The 22,874-nt window shown below is 42.2% G+C and overlaps 2 protein-coding genes across 3 annotated transcripts in view; one reads left to right on the top strand and one right to left on the bottom strand.

The window, feature by feature from the left end:
• The window catches only part of NTN1 (netrin 1), a 431,580-nt gene that overhangs the window by 339,573 nt on the left and 69,133 nt on the right, over window positions 1–22,874 (bottom strand). The gene's annotated exons all lie outside the window — the stretch shown is intronic.
• Window positions 1–22,874, top strand: part of PIK3R5 (phosphoinositide-3-kinase regulatory subunit 5) — a 139,450-nt gene that overhangs the window by 92,675 nt on the left and 23,901 nt on the right. For both annotated transcript variants that reach the window (XR_011025263.1, XM_068263265.1), the window contains exons 6-15: window positions 4,177–4,246; window positions 6,201–6,375; window positions 8,145–8,301; window positions 13,303–13,386; window positions 14,404–15,172; window positions 15,308–15,464; window positions 16,337–16,456; window positions 17,205–17,324; window positions 17,668–17,761; window positions 19,426–19,502. Coding sequence is in view for 1 of the 2 variants with exons in the window: in XM_068263265.1 (XP_068119366.1) it covers window positions 4,177–4,246; window positions 6,201–6,375; window positions 8,145–8,301; window positions 13,303–13,386; window positions 14,404–15,172; window positions 15,308–15,464; window positions 16,337–16,456; window positions 17,205–17,324; window positions 17,668–17,761; window positions 19,426–19,502 (1,823 nt within the window). In the remaining variant the exon portion in view is untranslated. The remainder of the gene's footprint in view (window positions 1–4,176; window positions 4,247–6,200; window positions 6,376–8,144; window positions 8,302–13,302; window positions 13,387–14,403; window positions 15,173–15,307; window positions 15,465–16,336; window positions 16,457–17,204; window positions 17,325–17,667; window positions 17,762–19,425; window positions 19,503–22,874) is intronic.

Raw genomic sequence — 22,874 nt, forward strand, 5'->3', positions numbered from 1 at the left:
CAGTTATAGCAAAGGAAGGAAAGGATCCCCACCTACCACAAAGCTACCGCCCCATCTCCCTTCTTAATTCCGACCTTAAGATAATCACGAAAACTCTAGCCAACCGGCTCAATCCTATCCTCACTAGAATAATTGATAACGACCAAGTGGGTTTTATCATGGGGAGACAAGCAGGAGATAACACTCGTAGAGCTATAAACCTCATATCTATAATGAACAAATCAAACCTCCCCTCTGTGCTCCTTAGTTTGGACGCAGAGAAGGCTTTTGATAGGCTCTATTGGCCTTTTCTATTTCATGTCCTGAATCACCAGGGTTTCTCAGGTCCTTTCCTCTCCATGATAAAATTTATTTACTCATTCCCTTCAGCCTCAATAAAACTTCCCTTCGCCCCTCATTCCTCATTTCAAATCTACAATGGCACTAGGCAGGGCTGCCCACTATCCCCTCTCCTATTCGCCCTAAGCATAGAGCCATTAGCCACAGCCATTAGAAAAAATATTAACATTAAAGGAATCTCCCTCGATAAACGTGAATACAAGATCTCACTGTTCGCTGATGACATACTCCTAACACTCTCTAACCCACTTACAACTCTCCCGGCCTTACATGACACACTAAAAATTTTTGAATCCCTCTCAGGATTTAAACTCAACCGAGATAAAACCGAGGCTCTCCCCATTAAAATTCCCCCTCAACTCCTTGCTTCCCTACAAACTTTTTTCCCCTACAAATGGCAAACCCGCTCTTTAAAGTATCTAGGAGTCTACCTCACCCCCTCATATAAGTCACTCTACACGTCTAATTTTCCCTCCCTAATCCAAAAAATACTACAAGATCTGCACAAATGGACAGCTTATAAGATCTCTTGGTTAGGTCGCATATACGCCCTTAAGATGAATATTCTCCCCCGTCTCCTATACTTATTTGAGACTCTTCCTGTTCTAGTACCCTCCTCACAACTATCTGCCCTACAATCCGCTTTCTCTAAATTTATCTGGAATCAGAAATCCCCGAGGGTCCTACAATCCATCCTTCTTTCGCCTAGGGATCAAGGAGGTCTAGGAGTCCCCCACCTACGGTTATACTACCAAGCAGCACACCTGAGGCAACTAACAGAATGGTCCAATTTAAAAGTATTTACTAAATGGGGCCTTATAGAGGCGACTAGCATCCTCCCTATCTCACTTGCATCACTCTTATGGACACACCCCTCTCCAAAAATCAATGATCAAAACTTACTCCCCACCATCAAATTTACTCTACAAATCTGGAAATCCTCTGTCCATATTGCCAAGTTGAGGTCATCACCCTCCCCTCTCTGCCCAATTTTGGGAAATCCTCATTTCCCCCCTGGTCTCTCCAGACCTTTTATGACTAAATGGTATGGTTTGGGATACTTCAACCTTAATGACTGGCTCAACCCCCTCACTGGGAAGGTCCATCATAAATCACATCTGGAAGAAAAGATTCCCTTTACGCCCCAAACGAATATGCAATACAATCAAATTTCCCACTTTCTACAATCTCTACTAAAAAACTCAAGCCAAACAAAATCTCAATTTGAGAGGATCTGTAGCCAAACTGGACATCAAAAAGGTCTGATATCCCAAATTTATACCATCCTACATACAAGATCCGGAACACGGACCCCAAACCACCCCTATATGCACAAATGGGCAAACATAATACCATCCCCTATCACGTTGGAAGACTGGTCGGAAATATGGAACAATGCCAAGCACTCTTCACAATGCATCCAAATCCGAGAAAACATATATAAGATTATTTTTCACTGGTATCTTACACCTGATAAACTAGCAAAGATCTACCCGGGCTCATCAGACCTCTGTTGGAGAGGCTGTAATAATAAAGGAACTATAGACCACATTTTCTGGTCCTGTCCATTAATAGTTCCTTTTTGGTCCAGAGTTCAGGACCTTATCAAGTCAACAACAGAACTTAGAGTACCTCTTGACCCCCTTTTTATGATCTTGGGTAAACCTTTGAAAAAAACTAATAAGTATACTAACCGCCTCATCACCCACATCTTAACTGCTGCTAGACTAGCCATAGCCTCTAACTGGAAAAAAATAGCCCCCCCAGATATCTCAGAGGTCATACATAAAACAGACTGGACCAAAAATATGGAACAACTTACAGCCTCTCTTAGAGATACTGAGTTAAACTTTCATAAAGTATGGGACGCTTGGCCATACGCTTCACCTACTTATCACCCCCCCTGAAAGGCCACAGAATACCTCTTCTATGCCCTCTTATCCCTCACCACACAATTGCTCCCCCCTATATCTGACATATCCACCCCCTCCCCAAACCTCATGCCATCCCAGGCCCTTGGTGTCATAGTGTCATAATATCAAATCGCCCTTTTTCTATTCGACATGGTCTAGAGAAGTATCGATGTGGTCCTATACCTATAATCTTCTACTTAGGAGATATCATTATCCCCTTCTACTCCCCTGTCTAACCTATTCCTCCATACTTTCTTTTCTCTTTTCTGCGTATGCCCCCTTTCTCTTTCTCTTCTTTCTCCCCACCGTTCTACAGGGGGCTCCCCTCCCCCCTTTCCTCCTTCTCAGCAGGTACCCCAAGAACACACAATTGGAAACATATGGACATTTCTCCCTCCAAAACCTCCAGCTCTCTATCTTGGACTTGTCTGAATCTATATCACTGAGAATAGACTTGTCCCTAAATCTAAACTAAACTGGAGACCCCCCAAGAAAGCTACTGGTTATTGTTCTGTGTTGGACTACTCTTTATCCTTCATATACTATATGTTATGGGTATCTACCTTTCTGTATTCTTTTTACAACTACATGTTTGATTGTTCTACTTGACACTATTGTTATATGACTTGTGAGAACTCACTATTTTTCAAAATAAAAACAAGTATAACAAAAAAATACACTAGCGGACCCGTGGCGTAGCATACGCCGGATAGGAGGGTAGCGGGCAGGAAGGGGGTATTGGGCACAGCGGCGGGGAGGGGGGTCGGACCCCCCCTCCCTTACCTGGGTCCCCCATCTGCGCTCCCCCTCTAGCTTAACTTCAGCCGTATCTATCTATCTAAGAAGTGCCCTGCCCCCAGAGCCGGTGCTAGACTTTTTCGACCCCCCTCCCTGCCGCTCTGCCCAATACCCCCTTCCTGCATGCTACCCCCTCCAGCTCGGTCGGGCACGTGTAGGACCACCCCTGGGGCAGGGCGATACTTCTTCTTCTTGCTCTAAGGTTGAGGCAGGTAGCTTTATATATATATATATATATATATATATATATATATATATATATAATATAGTAGGACATTAGGCTATGACTATGGTAGGATTAGATTGTGATCTCCTCTGGAGACAGTCAGTGATATGACTATGTACTCTGTAAGGTGCTGCAGAAGATGTCAGTGCTGTATAAATACAGTGGTGTGAAAAACTATTTGCCCCCTTCCTGATTTCTTATTCTTTTGCATGTTTGTCACACTTAAATGTTTCTGCTCATCAAAATCCGTTAACTATTAGTCAAAGATAACATAATTGAACACACAATGCAGTTTTAAATGATGGTTTTTATTATTTAGTGAGAAAAAAAACTCAAAACCTACATGGCCCTGTGTGAAAAAGAAATTGCCCCCTGAACCTAATAACTGGTTGGGCCACCCTTAGCAGCAATAACTGCAATCAAGCGTTTGAGATAACTTGCAACAAGTCTTTTACAGCACTCTGGAGGACTTTTGGCCCACTCATCTTTGTAATTCAGCTTTATTTGAGGGTTTTCTAGCATGAACCGCCTTTTTAAGGTCATGCCACAACATCTCAATAGGATTCAGGTCAGGACTTTGACTAGGCCACTCCAAAGTCTTCATTTTGTTTTTCTTCAGCCATTCAGAGGTGGATTTTGATGAGCAGAAACATTTAAGTGTGACAAACATGCAAAAGAATAAGAAATCAGGAGGGGGGCAAATAGTTTTTCACACTACTGTAGTTATTCTATATTAGCTAGGCCTATTTTTTAACATTGAGTCTAAAACAAGCAGGAAGTACACTAATCCAGCATCAGCCCATCCCCATCAGTGCCAGATAACCGAGACTCTACTGTATTATAAAATATATGGTGTTGGGTATTTAATTTATGTGTGTTATTTGTTTTCTCTGCTTACAGGAATTTCCTATCAGCGCTTAGTGAGGGCAGAGCAAGGCCTTCTGACCAAGTCCTCCCTGCCCAGCATTGTGTGAGTACTACATCTGTTCACTCTCAGGAATTGTGGGTATTCTTAGAGAGCTACTGCATAGATACAGCAATTGTTACACCCCAAATAACAAATGCAGCAATGATCCCCCCCCCCAAATAACAAATGCAGCAATAATTTCCCCCAAATAACAAATGCAGCAACAGTCCCCCCCCCCCCCCCCCCAAATAACAAAAGCCGCATTACTTACCCTCTTATATCAAATGCAATAACTTTGCTTATATAGAACGGTGGTCCTTGTGGTCTTGAATATAACCTCACTAATATATCTCCTCACTAATCTCTAGATATTGTCCCTCCCGCAACCTTCGCTTCTCCCAAGAAATTCCCCTGGCCTCTAAGCTGATCAACTCCTCTCATGCTCGCATCCAGGACTTTACACGAGCATCACCCCTCATCTGGAACTCTCTTTCACAGCCTGTACGTCATGCTCCAAACCTGGACATTTTCAAACGCACTCTTAAAACATACCTTTTCAGACAAGCTTATAACCTTGTTTAGCCCCTGTTTATTTACCTGTTCACAATGTAATCAAAGGCAAAGGCTCACTGCCTCATCCATCCCCCCATTCCCCCCCCCCCCCCCCACATCTCCTTACCTAGTGTGTCTCCCACTACCCTTTAGATTGTAAGCCCGCAAGGGCAGGGTCATCCTCCTAATGTTTACTGTTTTTATTTGCAATATTTGTGCTGCTTGAGACTCTGCTGTACATTTTTTGGTTGTACTCATGATCCCCGTGTTGTCTTACTGTTCTTTATAAAGTGCTGCGGAATATGTTGGCACTATACTCAGTAAATAAATAATAATCAGTGTGGTCCCCTGGCCCCCATTATAACCAGAGAGGCTTCTGTGCCTCCCACCAATTATAACCCATTTGGCCCGTGCCCCCCATTATAACCAGTAAGGCCTCTGTGCCCCTCATTATAACCAGTGTGGTCCCTGTGCTCACCTTTGAAATGAAGCAGTTATATATTGGCGCTTTGAGTCCGCCAGGAGAAAAGCGCGATATAAATGTTATTTGTCTTGTCTTTGTCATATGTAAGTATCAAAAAAAGCAGAAATAATCTGATGTTATATTGTCACATAGTGCCACCTACTGGCCAAAATGATGATAGCAAGTACCAGTTTATTTTTATTGTCAATAATAACATGACACTAAGGAAATGAGCTTGAATTTCTAAGGCTAAAGAACAGTGGTGATCCAGAAATACCTGGACTACATTAAAAAATATAAATAAGACAAAAATAAATATGCTATTCCATGTTAAAACAATGCAGACTTAGCCTGGGTCACATTGGAACACTGTGAAAGTAGCTAAAAGGTTAGTGCAGCAGCAGTTGTGTGACTGCAGTCCTATCCAGGTGTTCTGATTCATGACAGATACGTTTCTGCTGTGGGTGGGGTATGTGTCGCAATTCAACATACTCCAATTTAAGAGGAACTGTTGTGAAAAGAGCAATGAATAAAATTGCTTATTTTTTACAATAATTCTTTATAATCTATTTAGTCAGTGTTTGCCCATTGTAAAATCTTTCCTCTCCCTGATTTACATTCTGACATTTATCACAGATGGTGATATCTTTACTGCTGGCAGGTGCATCACTGCGGAATGTTTGTTCACTGAGAGTTCTAAAGCCAGTACAAATATAGCTGGTTTCCCAGAATGCTCTGGGGGAGAATTCTGCATAGCCAAACAGCCTAGGCTGTGACTTCACTGGGAGGGGGGGTGGGCTACATACCAATATTAAGCAATGTACAGATGTAGAAAGCGTTTCTGATGCTGAAACCATGATAATGACCTTAAAAGTGAATATCCTTTAAAGTTTACCGCATCCTGCTATATGTCACTACAGGGCCTCTTTAACAGACCCGTGAGCAGTGCCTGTTGTGTTCTGATATGACCTAATGACAGTTACTTTCATTTTATCCCCGCAGTACGGTGCTGTTGGTGAACCCAGCGGAGCTTCCGAAGGAGTTCCTATCTGTGGCGGAGCATCTGAGCAGCACAGAGCAGAGTACTGAGCAGACCTACATCTCCCTCATCCAGCATCTCTACCAAGCATGCCTGGGCCCCTCCAGCCAGATAACTGCTATAGGAGAGGTCCTCAAGGTGCGTCCCCTCCCTTATATCAGCTGATCTCCTAAACCACGCCCAGAACAAACAGAGGCGCTCGGCCTCGCTACAGGCTAATTATTTGCCTGATGAAGCGGGATTGTGCCTGCGAAATGCGTTGCAAAGTGGAGTTTCCAATAAATGTTATTTTTGATATAAAATAACAAATTTCTGTCTATATTTCCTTGAGGGAGGCAAGTGCACCGCTTTCCTCTTTTTAAACAGTTTTTAGATGCTATTACTCTACTCTGGCGCCTCTGTTCAGAATTTCAAACTGGGAGGTGTGCTCTGTGGATATTCCCGCCCCCTCCTTTTCCATCTGTATGAAGATACAAGAAGATTTTCGTTACTTGCATACAGTGTGTTACACTATTTGAGTGATGTGCAGTATACAAGTAACTTATGCCATGTGTACCTAAAGAGGAACGTTACCGGCAGACAGTAGTAGAGGGAAAAAATAAATCAATATATTGCAAAGTGAGATGTTAAAACATAGAAGGTAGTGGATCAAGAAATGATAGAATTCACTGTGTAATTTGTTCATGTTGTTTGCTCCACCATGAGCTTGCAGGTCATCATATTTACTACTGCAGACATGAAAAAAAACTACACAGCACCAACTGCCATTACCTAAAAACACAACCATTAATAATGTGATATGCTAAAAGGTTGGATTTTTTTTTCTAAAATACAAAACAGAAGTTTGCCTTCTTAAAACAGAATGTATTTGCGATTATTCAGGTAAGAGTGAGCTCTGAGATGTCCCACAATGCATCACTGCTGAATATGCAAATTATCTCTTTTTTGTTCCTGATAGCTAAACACACCCCCAGAACCGCTGGAATGCAATGATGTGTCAGCTTGTTAATATTATAGAGCCAAACTAATCCAACATGCATACATTCGGATTGGTTGATCCTCAGCGCATGGCATGGACTGATATGGCGATGCTTGGCAGTTGAAAAGAGCCATTATTGTTCATAATACAACAAGGTTCACAGACAGGAAACTGTCATGGCCATGGCCCTGACATCACACTGTGGGAGGGGTATCACCACAATATCAGCCACACAGATGTCCCTGATGATTTATTCAAGAAAAGGTACACATTTCTGGTTGGAAAGAGGGTATCGGCTATGGATTGGGAAGAAGTTAAATCGGGTTAAATTTCCCCTTTAACACAAGCTGTGTTATTTGCGCGATACCACGACATAGTTTGTGCAAAAGCTGGAGACCTTGTTTCCTGTAACAATAGGCTGGGGTTCTACCTTAAAGAGGAACTCCAGCCTAAACAAACATACTGTCATTAAGTTACATTAGTTATGTTAATTAAACTTGATAGGTAATATAATCTCTTACCCACCCTGTTTTAAAAGAACAGGCAAATGTTTGATTTCATGAGGGCAGCTATGTTTTTGTTTGAAAGGAGGTGACAGAGAGCATGAGACACAGTTCCAACTGTCCTGTGTCCTAATCACCCCTCCCAGTTGCTAGGCAACGTGAATAGCAACATAGGAAATCCCATCATGCTCTGCACAGCATTAGGGAAAAAAAGCCCGGGCAGTTTTCTTTGATGGGTGGGGCTTAGCTAAAAATGATGCTTTGGTAAGAAAAACAAAGTTCTGATGCTGTGAAACTGCTAAAGAAGCACCAAGCCTTTTCAGTTCTGCTGAGTAGATTTTTAGTCCGGAGGGCCACTTTAAGCCAATAACAGAAGACAAGTGTTTAGTGTTATGAGCTAATCAGTCTGTGTTTTACTCTTTTAGTCAAAGACAGTAGAAGAGCTTGAATCCATATTTGCTGACTTGACGGACGCCTTGGAATTCTCAGCCAATGACAACACTGCAGACAAGAGTCGTGACTGGCTGAGGGAGAAGCTACAGGAAATCGGGAGCAAAACTGGTCTGCTAGGGAACACAACAGGTAAGTAAGGAAAGTATTTGTTTATGAATGGCAAACATGGAGCTAGACAAAGTGACCCCCGTGAGGAGCTTTTTTTTAAAAAAAAAAAATCTATTCATCCATCTACCTGTATTTAGTGCATTGTAGCATGGTGAATTGCTGAGGCTCTGATGCAGCAAAGCAGTCTGAAATCAAAGCATCTCCACCACCTTGCTTTACAGTTGGTAACATATACGTCTGGTGAGATGCTGTCCGCTGTTCACCAAATACGTCTTTTGGTACTGTAGCCAAAAAACTCTATAGTGCAGGGGTCTGCAACCTTTAAGACATAAAGAGCCACTTGGATCCGTTTCCGAAAAGAGAAAAAAACTGGGAGCCGCAAAACCATTATAAAACAAATCTAACACTGCATATATTGTTTCTTACCTTAATGCTATATACAGGATCAGATATGACCCCAATATGCACAAATCGTTAGCAGATATGACCCCAATATGCACAAATTGTTAGCAGATATAGTTACATAGTTATTTTGTTACATAGTTATTTTGGTTGAAAAAAGACATACGTCCATCGAGTTCAACCAGTTCAACCAGATATGACCCCAATATGCACAAATCATTAGCAGATATGACCCCAATATGCACAAATTGTTAGCAGATATGACCCCAATATGCACAAATCGTTAGCAGATATGACCCCAATATGCACAAATTGTTAGCAGATATGACCCCAATTTGCACAAATCGTTAGCAGATATGACCCCAATATGCACAAATCGTTAGCAGATATGACCCCAATATGCACAAATTGTTAGCAGATCTGACCCCAATATGCGCAATCCTTCAGCAGATCTGACCCCAATATGCACAATCCTTCAGCAGATCTGACCCCCATATGCACAATCCTTCAGCAGATCTGACCCCAATATGCGCAATCCTTCAGCAGATCTGACCCCAATATGCACAATCCTTCAGCAGATCTGACCCCAATATGCACAATCCTTCAGCAGTTATGAAAAGAAAAAGCCATTTACTCACCTACAGCCAGAAGACCTCCTGTCACGATCTCCTCCTGTCCCGACCTCCTTGTGGCGCGCAACTCCCACGATCCTCTTCCTTCCCGACGTCACGTCCTGCCTGCATTACACTGCAGGGCTACGGGAAAATGGCCGCCCTAAGCCCTGCACTGCACCGGTCCGGCGGCCTCTCTGATAGGCACACGTCACACACGCGCCGCACATTGTTTACAGCCAGGCTCTGAGGTATAACCGAATACGTTCTATTTCAGAGGACAGAGACAGACAACTTATGTCGCTACGTAATATATTCATAGATCAGGGATATCAAACACGAATCGTTGATGATCAAATACACAGAGCAACTTTAAAATCTAGAGAGGAACTATTGAAGTACACCCCAAAGACTGAAAACAACAGAGTCCCAATAGTGGTCACCTACAACCCAAGATTAAAGACACTGAGGAAGATATTGAAAGCCCTGCAACCGATACTTCATAAAGACAAACACCTGAAAGAAGTTTTTCCTGATTTACCACTACTTGCTTTCAGACAACCTCCCAATTTGAGACACATGATTATCAGACGTGCATTATCTACACCAGAAACTCCAGGCACATTACCCTGCAATAACACAGAGTGTGAGATCTGCCCTTATATCTTGAGCACAAGCCAAATACAAATACCAAACTCACAGAAATATCATCAAATATCAGACCAATTTTCCTGTGAATCATCCAATGTTGTATACATGATACGCTGCATGAAATGCCCCTCAAGAGGAATCTATATAGGAGAAACAGAAAAAAAACTGCGCACAAGAATGAACCATCACCGCTTTAAAATTAATGAGGGTAAAATGGACACACTAGTGGGCCAACACTTCTGTGAACCAGGACACAGCATGCAAGATCTAAAAGTACTTGTTCTTAAGGGTAACTTCAAAAATGAACAAGCAAGAAAGATTTCTGAGTACAAATTTATGAAAATGTTCAAGACATTAACAGAAGGTTTAAATTGTGGAATGGGATTCATGAATCCTTATGTAACATGATTGACTTGGCTTCACTATCTTCAGAAACCTGCTAGATTTCATGTTTGCTTGCATGAGCTCATTTGCTCCAGCCTGCTGATCACCTGACATCTAACTGCTAAACAGCAACCAGTACAACTGCCATCTTCATGTTTGCCATTTCCCTGCATCAGTGTTTTACTACAGCTAACATCTAGAAATATGCCTGAAGAAGGGGACTAGATCCCAGAAAGCTTGCATTATTTAACTTTATCAGTTAGCCATTAAAAGGTATTACTTTTACAAGACTTTGTTTTTTTCTACCTACATCAGGGGTCCCCAAACGTTTTGGGTCGAGGGCCTGGTCAACATACTTCAGACTGCTGGGGGGCCAGAGGATACATAAAATGATGTAGAAATCTTTGCAGGCCAGACAGTGAAGCATACCCAGAATTTGATTGGTAACCAGCGAATTACTGCTTTCTGACTTCCATGTGGATGGTTGGTGCCAGCACTGCTAATCTATATGCGGACCACGAATATCTAAAGATGTAGCTGACCGCATCTATAAGTAATACATTTTGTGTGTGGGGGGCCGGTAAAAAAGCCTCAGGGGGCCACATTCGGCCCACGGGCCTTAGTTTGAGGACCACTGACCTACATCAATCATTCAGAAAAATAGATCTGATTTCTCTAGTAGAAAAAAAATAAAATTAAAGTGTACCTGAGATGAGTTAAAATAAGAAATGTATACATACCTGGGGCTTCTTCCAGCCCCCCTCAGACTGATCGCTCCCTCGCCGTCCTCTTGCGCCTCCTAGATTGTCCGTTATGGGTCCCAGTAATTCAATCAGTCTGCGCCAGGGACCCATAACGGAGGATCCAGGAGGCGGAGGAGGATGGAGAGGGAGGGATCAGTCTGAGGGGGGCTGGAGGAGGCCCCAGGTATATATACATTTTTTTTTAACATATTTCAGGTTTCCTTTAAAGCGCTTTCCCACTAGAGACCTTTTTTGGCGTTTTACCGCCACGGCCATAGTTAGCGTTTTCCATAGTAAAATGAAAGTCCATAGACTTTCATTTTACCTTTCACACTTAAAGAGAATCTGTATTGTTAAAATCGCACAAAAGTAAACATACCAGTGTGTTAGGGGACATCTCCTATTACCCTCTGTCACAATTTCGCCGCTCCCCGCCGCATTAAAAGTAGTCAAAAACAGTTTTAAAAAGTTTGTTTATAAACAAACAAAATGGCCACCAAAACAGGAAGTAGATTGATGTACAGTATGTCCACACATAGAAAATACATCCATACACAAGCAGGCTGTATACAGCTTTCCTTTTGAATCTCAAAAGATCATTTGTGTTTGTTTACCTTCTGTCCCCCTGCAGCTCTCATGCACTGAAGTGACACGCTTCCTGCAGACAGCTCTGCCTGTGCCTGTGTTTGTAATTCCTCAGTATGTGTCAGCCAGCTACTTTCACAGCCTAACAGAGGCGGATTTTTATCCAGCTCTCTTCTATCACTGATAAGATAGCAGAGACGCTGCTGGCTTATGTAAATACACACACACTGGAGTGTGCATAGAGGGGCCTGGAGACTGTGCATAAACAGACCAGCACGGAAGAGTTGGCAGCCTTCCAGACACAGGCCGACAAGTCTGACAGGGGAAAGATACATTGATTTATTACAGAGACAGTGATAGTAGAAAGTGCTGCAGTAAGGCAGAGCACATTAGAACAGCTTTAGGAACTTGTAGGATGGTAGAAAAAACGTTGTAATTTTTGGTACAGAGTCTCTTTAACGCCGCATTTTGAAGCTCCCCGGTGCTTTTTCAGGGCCGACCGCGGCGTTTCTCATTTCAATTGATAGTCAAGTATTGGCGTTAAAACGCCTTTAAAAAGCACCAAAACGCTGACAGCAAAAGGCAGCGTTTTAGCCTTTTCTACCGCTGCCTCTAGTGTGAAAGAGCCCATAAGGTTTTCCACCACTCCCGATCAACTTACATCAAAGTAAACCGGGAAACTTGCTCCAATAACTCGCTCCCCAAAAAATCAAAATGTTAGGTATTTTGTGTACAACTGATGTAAAATCGGCCATATGTATGGTGTGTGGCTACTAGCAGGGATAGCCATACTATCCCAGGAAAAAAAAACACATTATAAGTAGATAAATACTTACATAATATTTGTATTGTACTGTCCACATTTTGATTTCAGTGAATGTTATACACTAAATAAAGAAGAGACATTTTCCATCTTTACTGCCTCTGACTGAAGCCAATCAATGTAATTTTCTCCCCTACTCATTTTTTTTCTCATCAAAACTGCATTGTCATATCTAGCTTGCTTTGTAAACAACTGTGAGCACAGCATAGATTAGATTTCAGGAGCTACTGCAGAGGGGTGAGGTCTATTTCCCTTCTTAGCCTCATGTCACACTGAACTGCCCTCCACCAATTAGTGAGGAGCTGGAATGTGGGAGGGCAGATAACAAGCTTCCTTCTCCCCGGCAATGTACCAGAGAGGAGTCAGGCTGACTGAGATTCATTACAGCAGACACATTTATGGCTATATTGGAATGCTTGCAATGCAGACTGCGTAATAAACACAGAGCAGTGGGTAAATCAAATTAGATTTAGTGACTGACAATCCCGCTTTAAAGAGAAACTCCGACCAAAAATTGAACTTTATCCAAATCAGTAGCTGATACCCCCTTTTAAATGAGAAAGCTATTCATTTTTCACAAACAGCCCATCATGGGGCGCTGTATGACTGATATTGTGGTGAAACCCCTCCCACAAGCAACTCTAAGTACGTACTCCTGGCAGGTTCCTGTATGTGAACCTTGCTGCATTGTGGGAAATAGCTCTTTACAGCTGTTTCCAACTGCCAAAACAGCATGCAGCAGCTACATCACCTGACAACACTAAAATGTTCACTGGAGTTCCTCTTTAAGAAGTAATAGTAACAGATGTCAATTTTCTCTTAGGGCCTGTCTCCATCGAACATTTCCTTCCAATCTCCCTTCCAGTGCCAAAATGCCACTTGTACAGTTGGGATCAAGACAACTTTGGTAAGCTGGAAAGTGATTCCTCTATATATGTGACTCTGTCTTTAATGTAAACCTTTCTTCCACTCTTCCACCTAATTTCAGACCTCCCATACCTCTGGCATACTGCACTGCAATGCCCTTAATGATATGTACGTCTCACCGGCTGCCACATGACTTGTTAATATCTTTCAAACCTTTCACAACGTCAAAATCTGTCATGAATTCCATGTTTTGACCTTTTTGTGCAGTTTATCTGGATTATATAGCGTTTTCATTACATCCGTAAGTGGCTGGATAACCGATAGCCAAATCTTGGCTCTTCCTCTTCTGTGAGCCAGCAACTAATTCAGTAAGGAGTCCTTGGGAAAGACTCCCTAACACTGCTACTGCCTATAGAGCGCGTCCTAGTGGCTGCAGCTCTGGTGATTTGAGTCCGCCAGGAGACAATCGCAATATGATCGTTATTTGTCTTGTCTTGATGTAGAAAATCAACACAAAAATGGAAAGACAAAGTATCTTTTTAATTCACAGCAAAACTACCCAATCCAAGCCAAACCTAACCCTAAACAGACTTCAAAATATAGCCCAACTGTAGCCCTAACTAGATTCCTAACCCTAGCACTGGCCAGATTTATTAACCCTAGCCTAAACAGAGTCCTAACCATAGCCAAACCCTAGTCCTAACCAGAGAGCTAAACATAGGGAACCGTAGTCTTCACCAGAGTTCTCAACCTCGGCCAACCCCAGTGTTAATTTAAGACCAACCTTAACTACAGTCCTAATTCTAGTCCATCTCAACTTTTAGGACTAGGATTGAGGTGAGGGCTCTAAGTAATCAGAATTAGAGTTTGGTTGGAATTTGAATACTACCACTAACCAGAATGCCCATCCTAGTCTAACCAGAATCCTTAGTTCTTACCTGTTGTAAGCCTTGCCCCATCTTAGCCCTAATCATAGCATTAACCATAAGTTATTACCCTATGTTGTTACTTTTACGTTTGGATAATCTACATCTTTCTCTCTCTTGTATTGCAACAGACATACTGAACAATATAATTTTAAATGAAGGAAACACTAGATCAACGTGTCTTACCACCGAGTATGAAGTCAATGAAGAAGACAATGAGGACGAGGATGAAGAGGAACTGGAAGAAGTAGAAGAAGAGATTACTAATGATGGTCACCAGCGGGACTCTGTATTCTCTCGCCAGTCAAAATGTTTTGTGTACTGGAACATCCCAAGCAGTGTTCAGGAGGATCTGGCCTCCAACAGCCTGTCCCCAGACATTCTTAATAACAGCACACAGTCCTTTGTTTCCAGCCTGTCTAGCTGCGTGGACAGTGGGTACATGGAAGACAGCGATGACAGCTCCCAAGAAGTGTCTGACAAAACGGAGTGTAGAGAAGAAAAGGTCAACCGAAAATTTACCCAAAAGATCTACAAGCTCTTCAAACCTCGTAATAACCTAATTAAAGCTAAACTAAAGACAGATATGGGAAGTTCTCCAAACATTTCAACCACCGGTTCCATGTCTAACATTCAGCAGAACCTCCCCTTGAGACGAGCAGGAAGCTTGTATACCCCACAGGCTAAAAGAGTACCAAACCGGTCTCAGAGGTCTCAATCTTTGCCTCAGAATGCTCTGGGGAGCCACATTTGGGAAATCCAACAGAACCAGAAGCTTGCTTTGAAGAGAAGGCCATTTCTGAGCTGTAACGAGGACTCCAAAGCTTCCACTTTAAGGGTTGTGGTATTTGGTTCTGACAGAATTTCTGGGAAATTAGCTCGGGCTTATAGCAATCTACGGTGAGCATGGGCATCTTTTGCCTTTGGATGTCACTGATATTTTATCTATTTGACCCTATTCATTTTGACTTTCACATGTTGTTAAGGTTTGTTCATGGTCACTTACCGTTTCTCCTTCTCCTCTGCCTATTTCAGATTGAATGAAAGCAAATGCCCCTTATTGACCAGGTTTTTTAAGCTTCAGTTGTTCTACATTCCAGTCCAGAGGAATGGCCCCGCTCAATGCACATCACTGACAAACCTCGACTCCCCCTTAAAGTCTCCCGGTCCATCAGGACGGACCAGTCTAGAGGTGAGGTCACATGATGAAGAAGACCAACTGTGTTGTTGATGTTGTAAACACGGCCCACAGTGTAGGTCTATAGAGTGATTGACAAAATACCTGTTTCGTTGGCCAAAGCCCATGGCAAGCTGCAACACAACTCTCTTCTTCTCCTCGGTCGATTTAGCCAGTGAGCGTGTCAATCTGGTGTAACCATGTGACACCAAATGTAGCAAGAACAGGAAACAGACTACATTTCCCAGAACCTCAGCATTACAGTATGAACTGGGTGTCCTGTAAGAGAAAAGGTGGGACTTTTAGTTCAAAGGAAGTAGGTGGTAAGCAATTGTAAGACCTCATCTGCTAACAGGAAACTAGGCAGGCAACAGAGGTCTGAAGCTTGTTGCACAGCTGCCATCGTTTATATATAATGGGCTTTTCAATGCGAAACATTCATTTCTTATGTGAATACTTATGATGGACTTTTATCCACTTGACTGTTTTCTGAGTTTGTCTTGTACAGTTTTTGGTTTAGCCGGCTTCAGGAGCAATTAATATGTTTTAATACAATGCTCTGACCAGTAAAGTATTATAATTACATTAATAATTACATTCATGATTTTTGCTTCACTTCAAAATATTCACAAAAAATTGGAGTGCGATTTAACACAGTTCTGGTATAGAAATGACTCATCATGTACTCCTAGATAGAGGTGATAACTCGCTTTCGGTTATTGCAATCACTGCGGTGTACCTATGGGGAGTGAGCGAAACAAACAATACATGTTGGTTTGATAATATAATAAACCTGTATATTAATGCTGGATTGGATGGGGGGAGGGTTGTATTTTTCCTCCCTGGTTTACTGATCACTATTCTTGTATCCCATCCTTTCTCTGCAGGAAGCAATGGGAGATGAGGAAAGCACTAACGATATCTCTCACTACATCGGGATTTTGGACCCTTGGTACAAGCGCAATACTCTGGGCCTGATGGACCTTATCACACCTGTTCGCTCTCAGGTGAGTATCATTACCGTGGGTACACAGAACTGCTCCACAGATGTGAGTTGAGATTTGGAGGGTTACATAGGACTATGTTACATCTTTATAGATCCTAATTGTCATTATGAGCTAGTTGACCATTACTGCAACATATTAATTTGAGTAAGAAAGATCTGATTGGTTCTTGGATGGGTTGCAGTGGGACACTGCAACCCATCCAAGAACCAATCAGATCTTTCTTACTGGATTAGTTCTGGATTATGGGAGTCCGTGACTTCTATAGCAAGTGCTAAGTCAGTTACAAAGAGGGATAGGGACTATCCCTCTTTGTAACTGACTTAGCACTTGCTATAGAAGTCACGGACTCCCATAATCCAGAACTTAGAGGGTTCTTGAATACATAATCTCTATTGAGTACTCTTCTGGCTTTATGCAGCATTCCCTTGGGTAGAGTTTCTCTTGTAGTCCCGCTCCTCTTACACTGAGAACCTGGGTGTTTAGGTGAGGACACGCGCCACCTGCTGTTAGAAACAGTAACTGCTCTCCAAGTCCATTAAACACAAGGTGTTTAGGGAAGCCTGTTGCATGTGACTGGTGCCCGAGCAAAGAGATCTCTGTTTCCCCTGGTTCTTCAGCCATTTCTGAGCTTTCTCTAGTATCCCAGCTTTTGCTATCCACCTTACCTTGTTTGCTAAGCTTTGTTGTCCGAGTTTGTGAATTTTTTGCTTTGAATGAAGATGTTTTTTTTCTGTTTCTTGTCTCACAGTCATCAACGACTGAGAATGACTCCGGAGATACCTCTAAACTGCCGATTCTTGCCGACATGGTGCTGTATTACTGCCGATTCGCCAGGCGGTCTCTGCTCCTTCAGCTTTACCGGGCAGAGGTAAATCCTGCACCTGTACAAAACTGTGGATAGTTCTCTTTTCCTTTTCTGTAGTTTCACCCAATAGTTTGAAAAGCATGCTGAGATTTCATCCCCTCCAACTGAATTAACTAGTTGGCATCTTGGGAAATAAGTGTCTCTCCTGTGTGAGTCAGACTGTAGCGCGATGATAAAATCTGAGCTTAGATCTCAGCTGTTAAGCCTTGGAAAATAGAAGATATTTAGTGTTTCACATTTACTTTGGAACTTTATAGCCCAGCAGATCATATTCACGCATGAGGAATGAGGAGTATGACATGGAATACATTTTTCTAAAAAAAAATTCTCCCTCTCTCTCTCGTAGATCACGTTTGATGGTGGCAGAAAACAAACGGAAGTCTTCATCCAGTCTCTGGAGTTTGGTCATTCGGCAGATTTAAGAGCCATCCGAGCTTCAGGTAAGACAGTGCTGCAGTCTTATAAGTAAGGCAGTATTTTTATTGTGTTTTATATTGTGTATTGTAAAGGAAATCAATATGGCAGCCTCCATATCCCTCTTGCTTCAGTTGCCTTTTAAAATGATAATAATATGAATACAGGCGGCCTCCTACTTCCAAATGGATTCCTTCCAGAAGGTTGTTAGTAAGCTACATTTGTTTGTAAGTCCAGTCCTTTGTTACAGATGCTGGAATGTGTAGGTAAATTATTTATTTTCGACAATTCTGGATTTGGTTGTTTTCAATGTGCTTTAAACTACTATAGTTTATACAATACTGTGACTTTAACAACAAAAAATATGCACTAACAAACAGTAATATTCTGTACATGAGGACAACTTTGTTTGTATGTATGGTACGCTGTAACTCGAGTCGTTTGTAAGTAGGGGACTATCTTTAGTGCTTTTTGACTCGATCACTCACCTTTAGCACCTTCATCAGTTCAGCCTATTAAAGGAAACCAGAGATGAACGCTGTGGCACAAAATAAACATATCCCCTGATAGATTTTACAAAAGAAATACAATACCTGGTATTTGCGCCGCTCCGGTGTGCCGTTTTTTTGTGGGGTTTTTTGTACTTAAACTCCACACAAAACACAGTACATCAGAAAAGCATATTATTTAGTGGGCTGTGCGCAAAATGATATCACCATTTCTAAAAACCTCTTATGAGCAGCTCCTCCCATCTCATCACAGCTCTCTGTGTCATGCTGCAAGTACTGTACAGAACAGGAAAGCAGAGCCAGGAGGGGGCAGGCTTGGGCTTGAAAAGACATCAGAGAAGACAGACTGAGCTATAAATATTCCTGAGCAAAGCCAGACTGAAAGCTCAGTCGGGGATTTTATCAGGGCTGGTAAGAAGCAGGCTGAGCAGTGAAGGATGAAACAGAGAGCAGGGTAGGTGTTTTCTCTAATGTTCCCACTGATATATATGGTAAATTAATGAGGGTGCTTCGTCTCTGGTACACTTTAAATTGACACTGAAGCGGAAAAAAACTGTGATATAATTAATTGTATGTGTAGTATGGATAATTAATAGAACATTAGTAGCAAAGAAAATAGTCTCATATTTTTATTTTCATGTATACAGGATCTTCTCAAAAAATTAGCATATTGTGATAAAGTTCATTATTTTCTGTAATGTACTGATAAACATTAGACTTTCATATATTTTAGATTCATTACACACAACTGAAGTAGTTCAAGCCTTTTATTGTTTTTCTTATTGATGATTTTGGCATACCGCTCATGAAAACCCAAATTTCCTATCTCATAAAATTAGCATATTTCATCCGACACTTGAGATAATTAGCTTCAGAAGACATAGCTCTCTAAGTCCTGGAGAGATCAGTGGCTCTTTTGCATAGATAACAACTGGAGTTTCTTAACTCTTCCTGGACTGGAAACAATATGAGACTCACATCTCTGCTGTTAATGTTTTATTTCTTAGCTGTACTACACATACAAATCATTTTATCATAAGTTTATTTTCACTTCAGATTCCCGTTAAGGTTGTTTGGGCAGCAGGCACAGCCGGGGAGGTTTGTGAGCTTCTGGTATATTAGTAACGGGTTGAGCATCAATGTCCCGCCACTAGAGTCTAATGACTGGCTTCTGTATTTAGGCGCCGGCTGCAAGAGGCTCGGAATAGAGGGAGATCGTGACGCAATCCCATTTACACTAAAAATCGTCTACAGCAAGGTAAGGCAACATTTCCTCAGAAGGTCTCTACACACGCTAGATAAAAGTCGGCACACACAAATGAGTGACATCACTCAAACAACATTAAAGTAAACAGGAATCGATATAAAAAAAAAAAAAAAAGTCAGATACTTGCCTAAGGAGAGGGAAGGCTCTGGGTCGTCCGATAGAGTCTTTCCGCTCCTCTCTCGGTCCCCATTACATCGCTGGCTCCCCGGTAGCAGTATACAACAAATTTGGTCAAATACCGCCGCTCAAGTCAGAAGTCTTCGGAAAGCCCAAGTGTACCTAAGGATGGGCCGCTCCATACTGCGCACGTGCAAGCGCCCTCTCGCGCACTCGCCTATGCGCCTTATTGAGCAGCCTTTCTGGCCACACCCCCTTCAGCACCTCCCTTTCCTTAATAACTTATTTAATGTCCTAACTAGAGGCGATGTGCCTGGATATATATGTTTTTTTTCTTGTTACTGACCCCTGTGGCTAGAGTCTAATTCAGTGCACTCCCTCCTTCCCCTGTATGTGTTTGTCAGCATGCACACAGCTTATGCTGGTGTATGTGCATGGTGCACATGGATACATTACGTTAGCTCCCTTGTGTGATTGGTAAGATGCACTATCTGTCTCAGGAGAGGACGTCAGGATGTGTGCTCCTAATCCATTGATAGGTTTGATGCAATGAATGTTTGCATGTCTGCACTATGCATGTTACAGGGCCAGAGTTAGGGCACCTATGTTTACCTGGGTACTTCTGCGCAGTATAGGTGACTAAGCATAAGAATGCATTCTTCTGTGAACTAAGACCCCAGGTTTTAACTTAGCTGTAGGGATAACAGTGGTGCCTGGATGAGTGAATCTGTGAATGCATTTGTTTGAACATTTGCATACGAGAGTGCGAAGGGCTAATAGATTTTTATTGAGCAGCCTGTCTTCGGAGAACTCTGTTCCTGAAGACTTCCGAAGTCCCCCGCGGTGGGTGATTCAAACGGGGTAGCCAGCACTTAAAGTGGTTTGAAAGTTAGCATTTCTACTTTGCTCTAAAAGATTACTTACAGCTTTAAAGCTACTATTCCAGAAAAAAAATATAGCAGGACATCATTGAAATGGTTAAACACAGCACCTTGTCATGCCATGGAAAGGCTATTCAGCTTGAAATCGGCATCCACACTGGAGATAACAGTATGTTTGTTTACAATCCAATGTTGTTACATTTGTGTGTAAACAGCTGAAACACTCTCTGAGAAGCTCTGGTGCTTCAGGCACACCCAGAGTTCAGAACAGCGCACTAAAGTAACATTTCACATGACATATGTGCATGTTCTGGAACAATCACATTTGAACGACTTGTACACACCGGACGACTGCACGATATCTAGCTAATATTTATCTGAACTGATCCGCCAAATGGATGAGGCAGAATACCCAATACTGGTCACTTGTCGTTGTCATTTAGCTGTGTTTTTATTCTTATTTAGTATTTATGTAGCGGTGGCATCTTCCGCAGTGCTGTACAGGGTATATATAGTCATGTGTCACCAACTGTCCCTCAGAGGAGCTCACAATCTAATCCCTACTATAGTCAAACAACCATTGTAGTCTCAGGCCAATTTAGGAGGAAGCCAATTCATTTATCTGTATGTTTTGGGATGTGGGAGGAAACCAGAGTGCCAGGAGGAAACCCACACAGCCATGGGGAGAACATACAAACGCCTTCTGATAGTACCCTGGCTGGGATTTGAACCGGGAACGCAGCGCTGCAAAGCGAGAGTGCAAACCACTACGTGTACCGGGTCTGCTCCATTGGTGGCCAGATATTACTGCGGCCTTCCCTCCTTTTAGTAAGTGCCGGCACGCAGCCTATGTAACGTCTATGGCGGACAGGAATGCCCTGAATCGGGGATCTGTCGTCACCTCCCAATTTATCCAAAATGGCCCTCTGCCTTCACTCCACAAAACTTTGATCATTTTCAGGGAACTCCAAGAGTGAGAGATCTGAGAAACTTCAGACGCCTGAGAAAAAAATCTTTCCTTTGAAATCTGCTGATCCATTCTGTTGTAACTAACTTCAAATGGTCTTATTTAATAAAGCAATAAGAAGAACTATGAATGTGTGCAAAGTGCAGTCACTCGTATCAGCCAATCACATTTCATTTTCCTGAAGTCAGCTCTGAAAAAAGTCATTCTGATCGGTTGCTGTGGATTCATCTATATACTATGCAATGCTTTTACTCAATTAGACGTTCCATTTGATGAAAACTTCAAGTGATATATAAATCAAAACTCCATCAGCAAAGGCCAGTTCCTTAGAGAACCAGAGATGAAGCACCCGCGTGTATTTTACCATATAGATCAGTGGGAACATGACAGTAAACGCCTACTCTGCTGTTTGTTTCATTTTTCACTGCTCAGTCTTCTTGTTATCAGCGCTGATAAGAATCCCCCAATGAGCATTCAGTCTGGCTTTGCCCCATATTGATTATAGCGGAGTCAGTCTTCTGTGATGTCCTTTCAAGCCCAAGTCTGCCCCCTTGTGGCTCTGATTTCCCGCTATGTATCCTCGTAGCAGGAAATCAGAGCCACAAGGAGGCAGGCTTGGGATCCAAAAGACATCATAGTATGCTTACCCAGCTATAATCATTTTGGGGCAAAGCCAGACTGAATGCTCATTGGGGGATTCTTATCAGAGCTGTTAACAAGAAGAATGAGCAGTGAAAAATGAAATAGAGAGCAGATTAGGTGTTTACTGTCATGTTCCCATTGATATATATGGTAAAATACATGAGGGTGCTTCATCTCTGGTTCTCTTTAAAGAGACTCCGTAACAAAAATTGCATCCTGTTTTTTATCATCCTACAAGTTCCAAAAGTTATTCTAATGTGTTCTGGCTAACTGCAGCACTTTATACTATCACTGTCTCTGTAATAAATCAACTTATCTCTCTCTTGTCAGACTTGTCAGCCTGTGTCTGGAAGGCTGCCAAGTTCTTCAGTGTTGTGGTTCTGCTATGAACTCACCCTTCCAGGCCCCTCTCTGCACACTGCCTGTGTGTTATTTAGATTAGAGCAGCTTCTGTCTTATCTTTTACAAGCTGGATAAATCCTCCTCTGAGCTGGCTGGGCTTTCACATACTGAGGAATTACAAACAAGGGCAAAGCTGTTTGCAGGAAGAAAAGAGCAGCCTGAAACTTCAGTGCATGAGAGCTGCAGGGGAAAGAAACACACAAATGATCTCTTGAGATTCAAAAGGAATGCTTTATACAGCCTGCTTGTGTATGGATGTATTTTTCTATGTGTGGACATACTGTACATCAACCTACTTCCTGTTTTGGTGGCCATTTTGTTTGTTTACAAACAAACTTTTAAAAACTGTTTTTA

Source organism: Hyperolius riggenbachi, chromosome 12, assembly GCF_040937935.1.
Source record: "Hyperolius riggenbachi isolate aHypRig1 chromosome 12, aHypRig1.pri, whole genome shotgun sequence".
NCBI lineage: Eukaryota > Metazoa > Chordata > Amphibia > Anura > Hyperoliidae > Hyperolius > Hyperolius riggenbachi.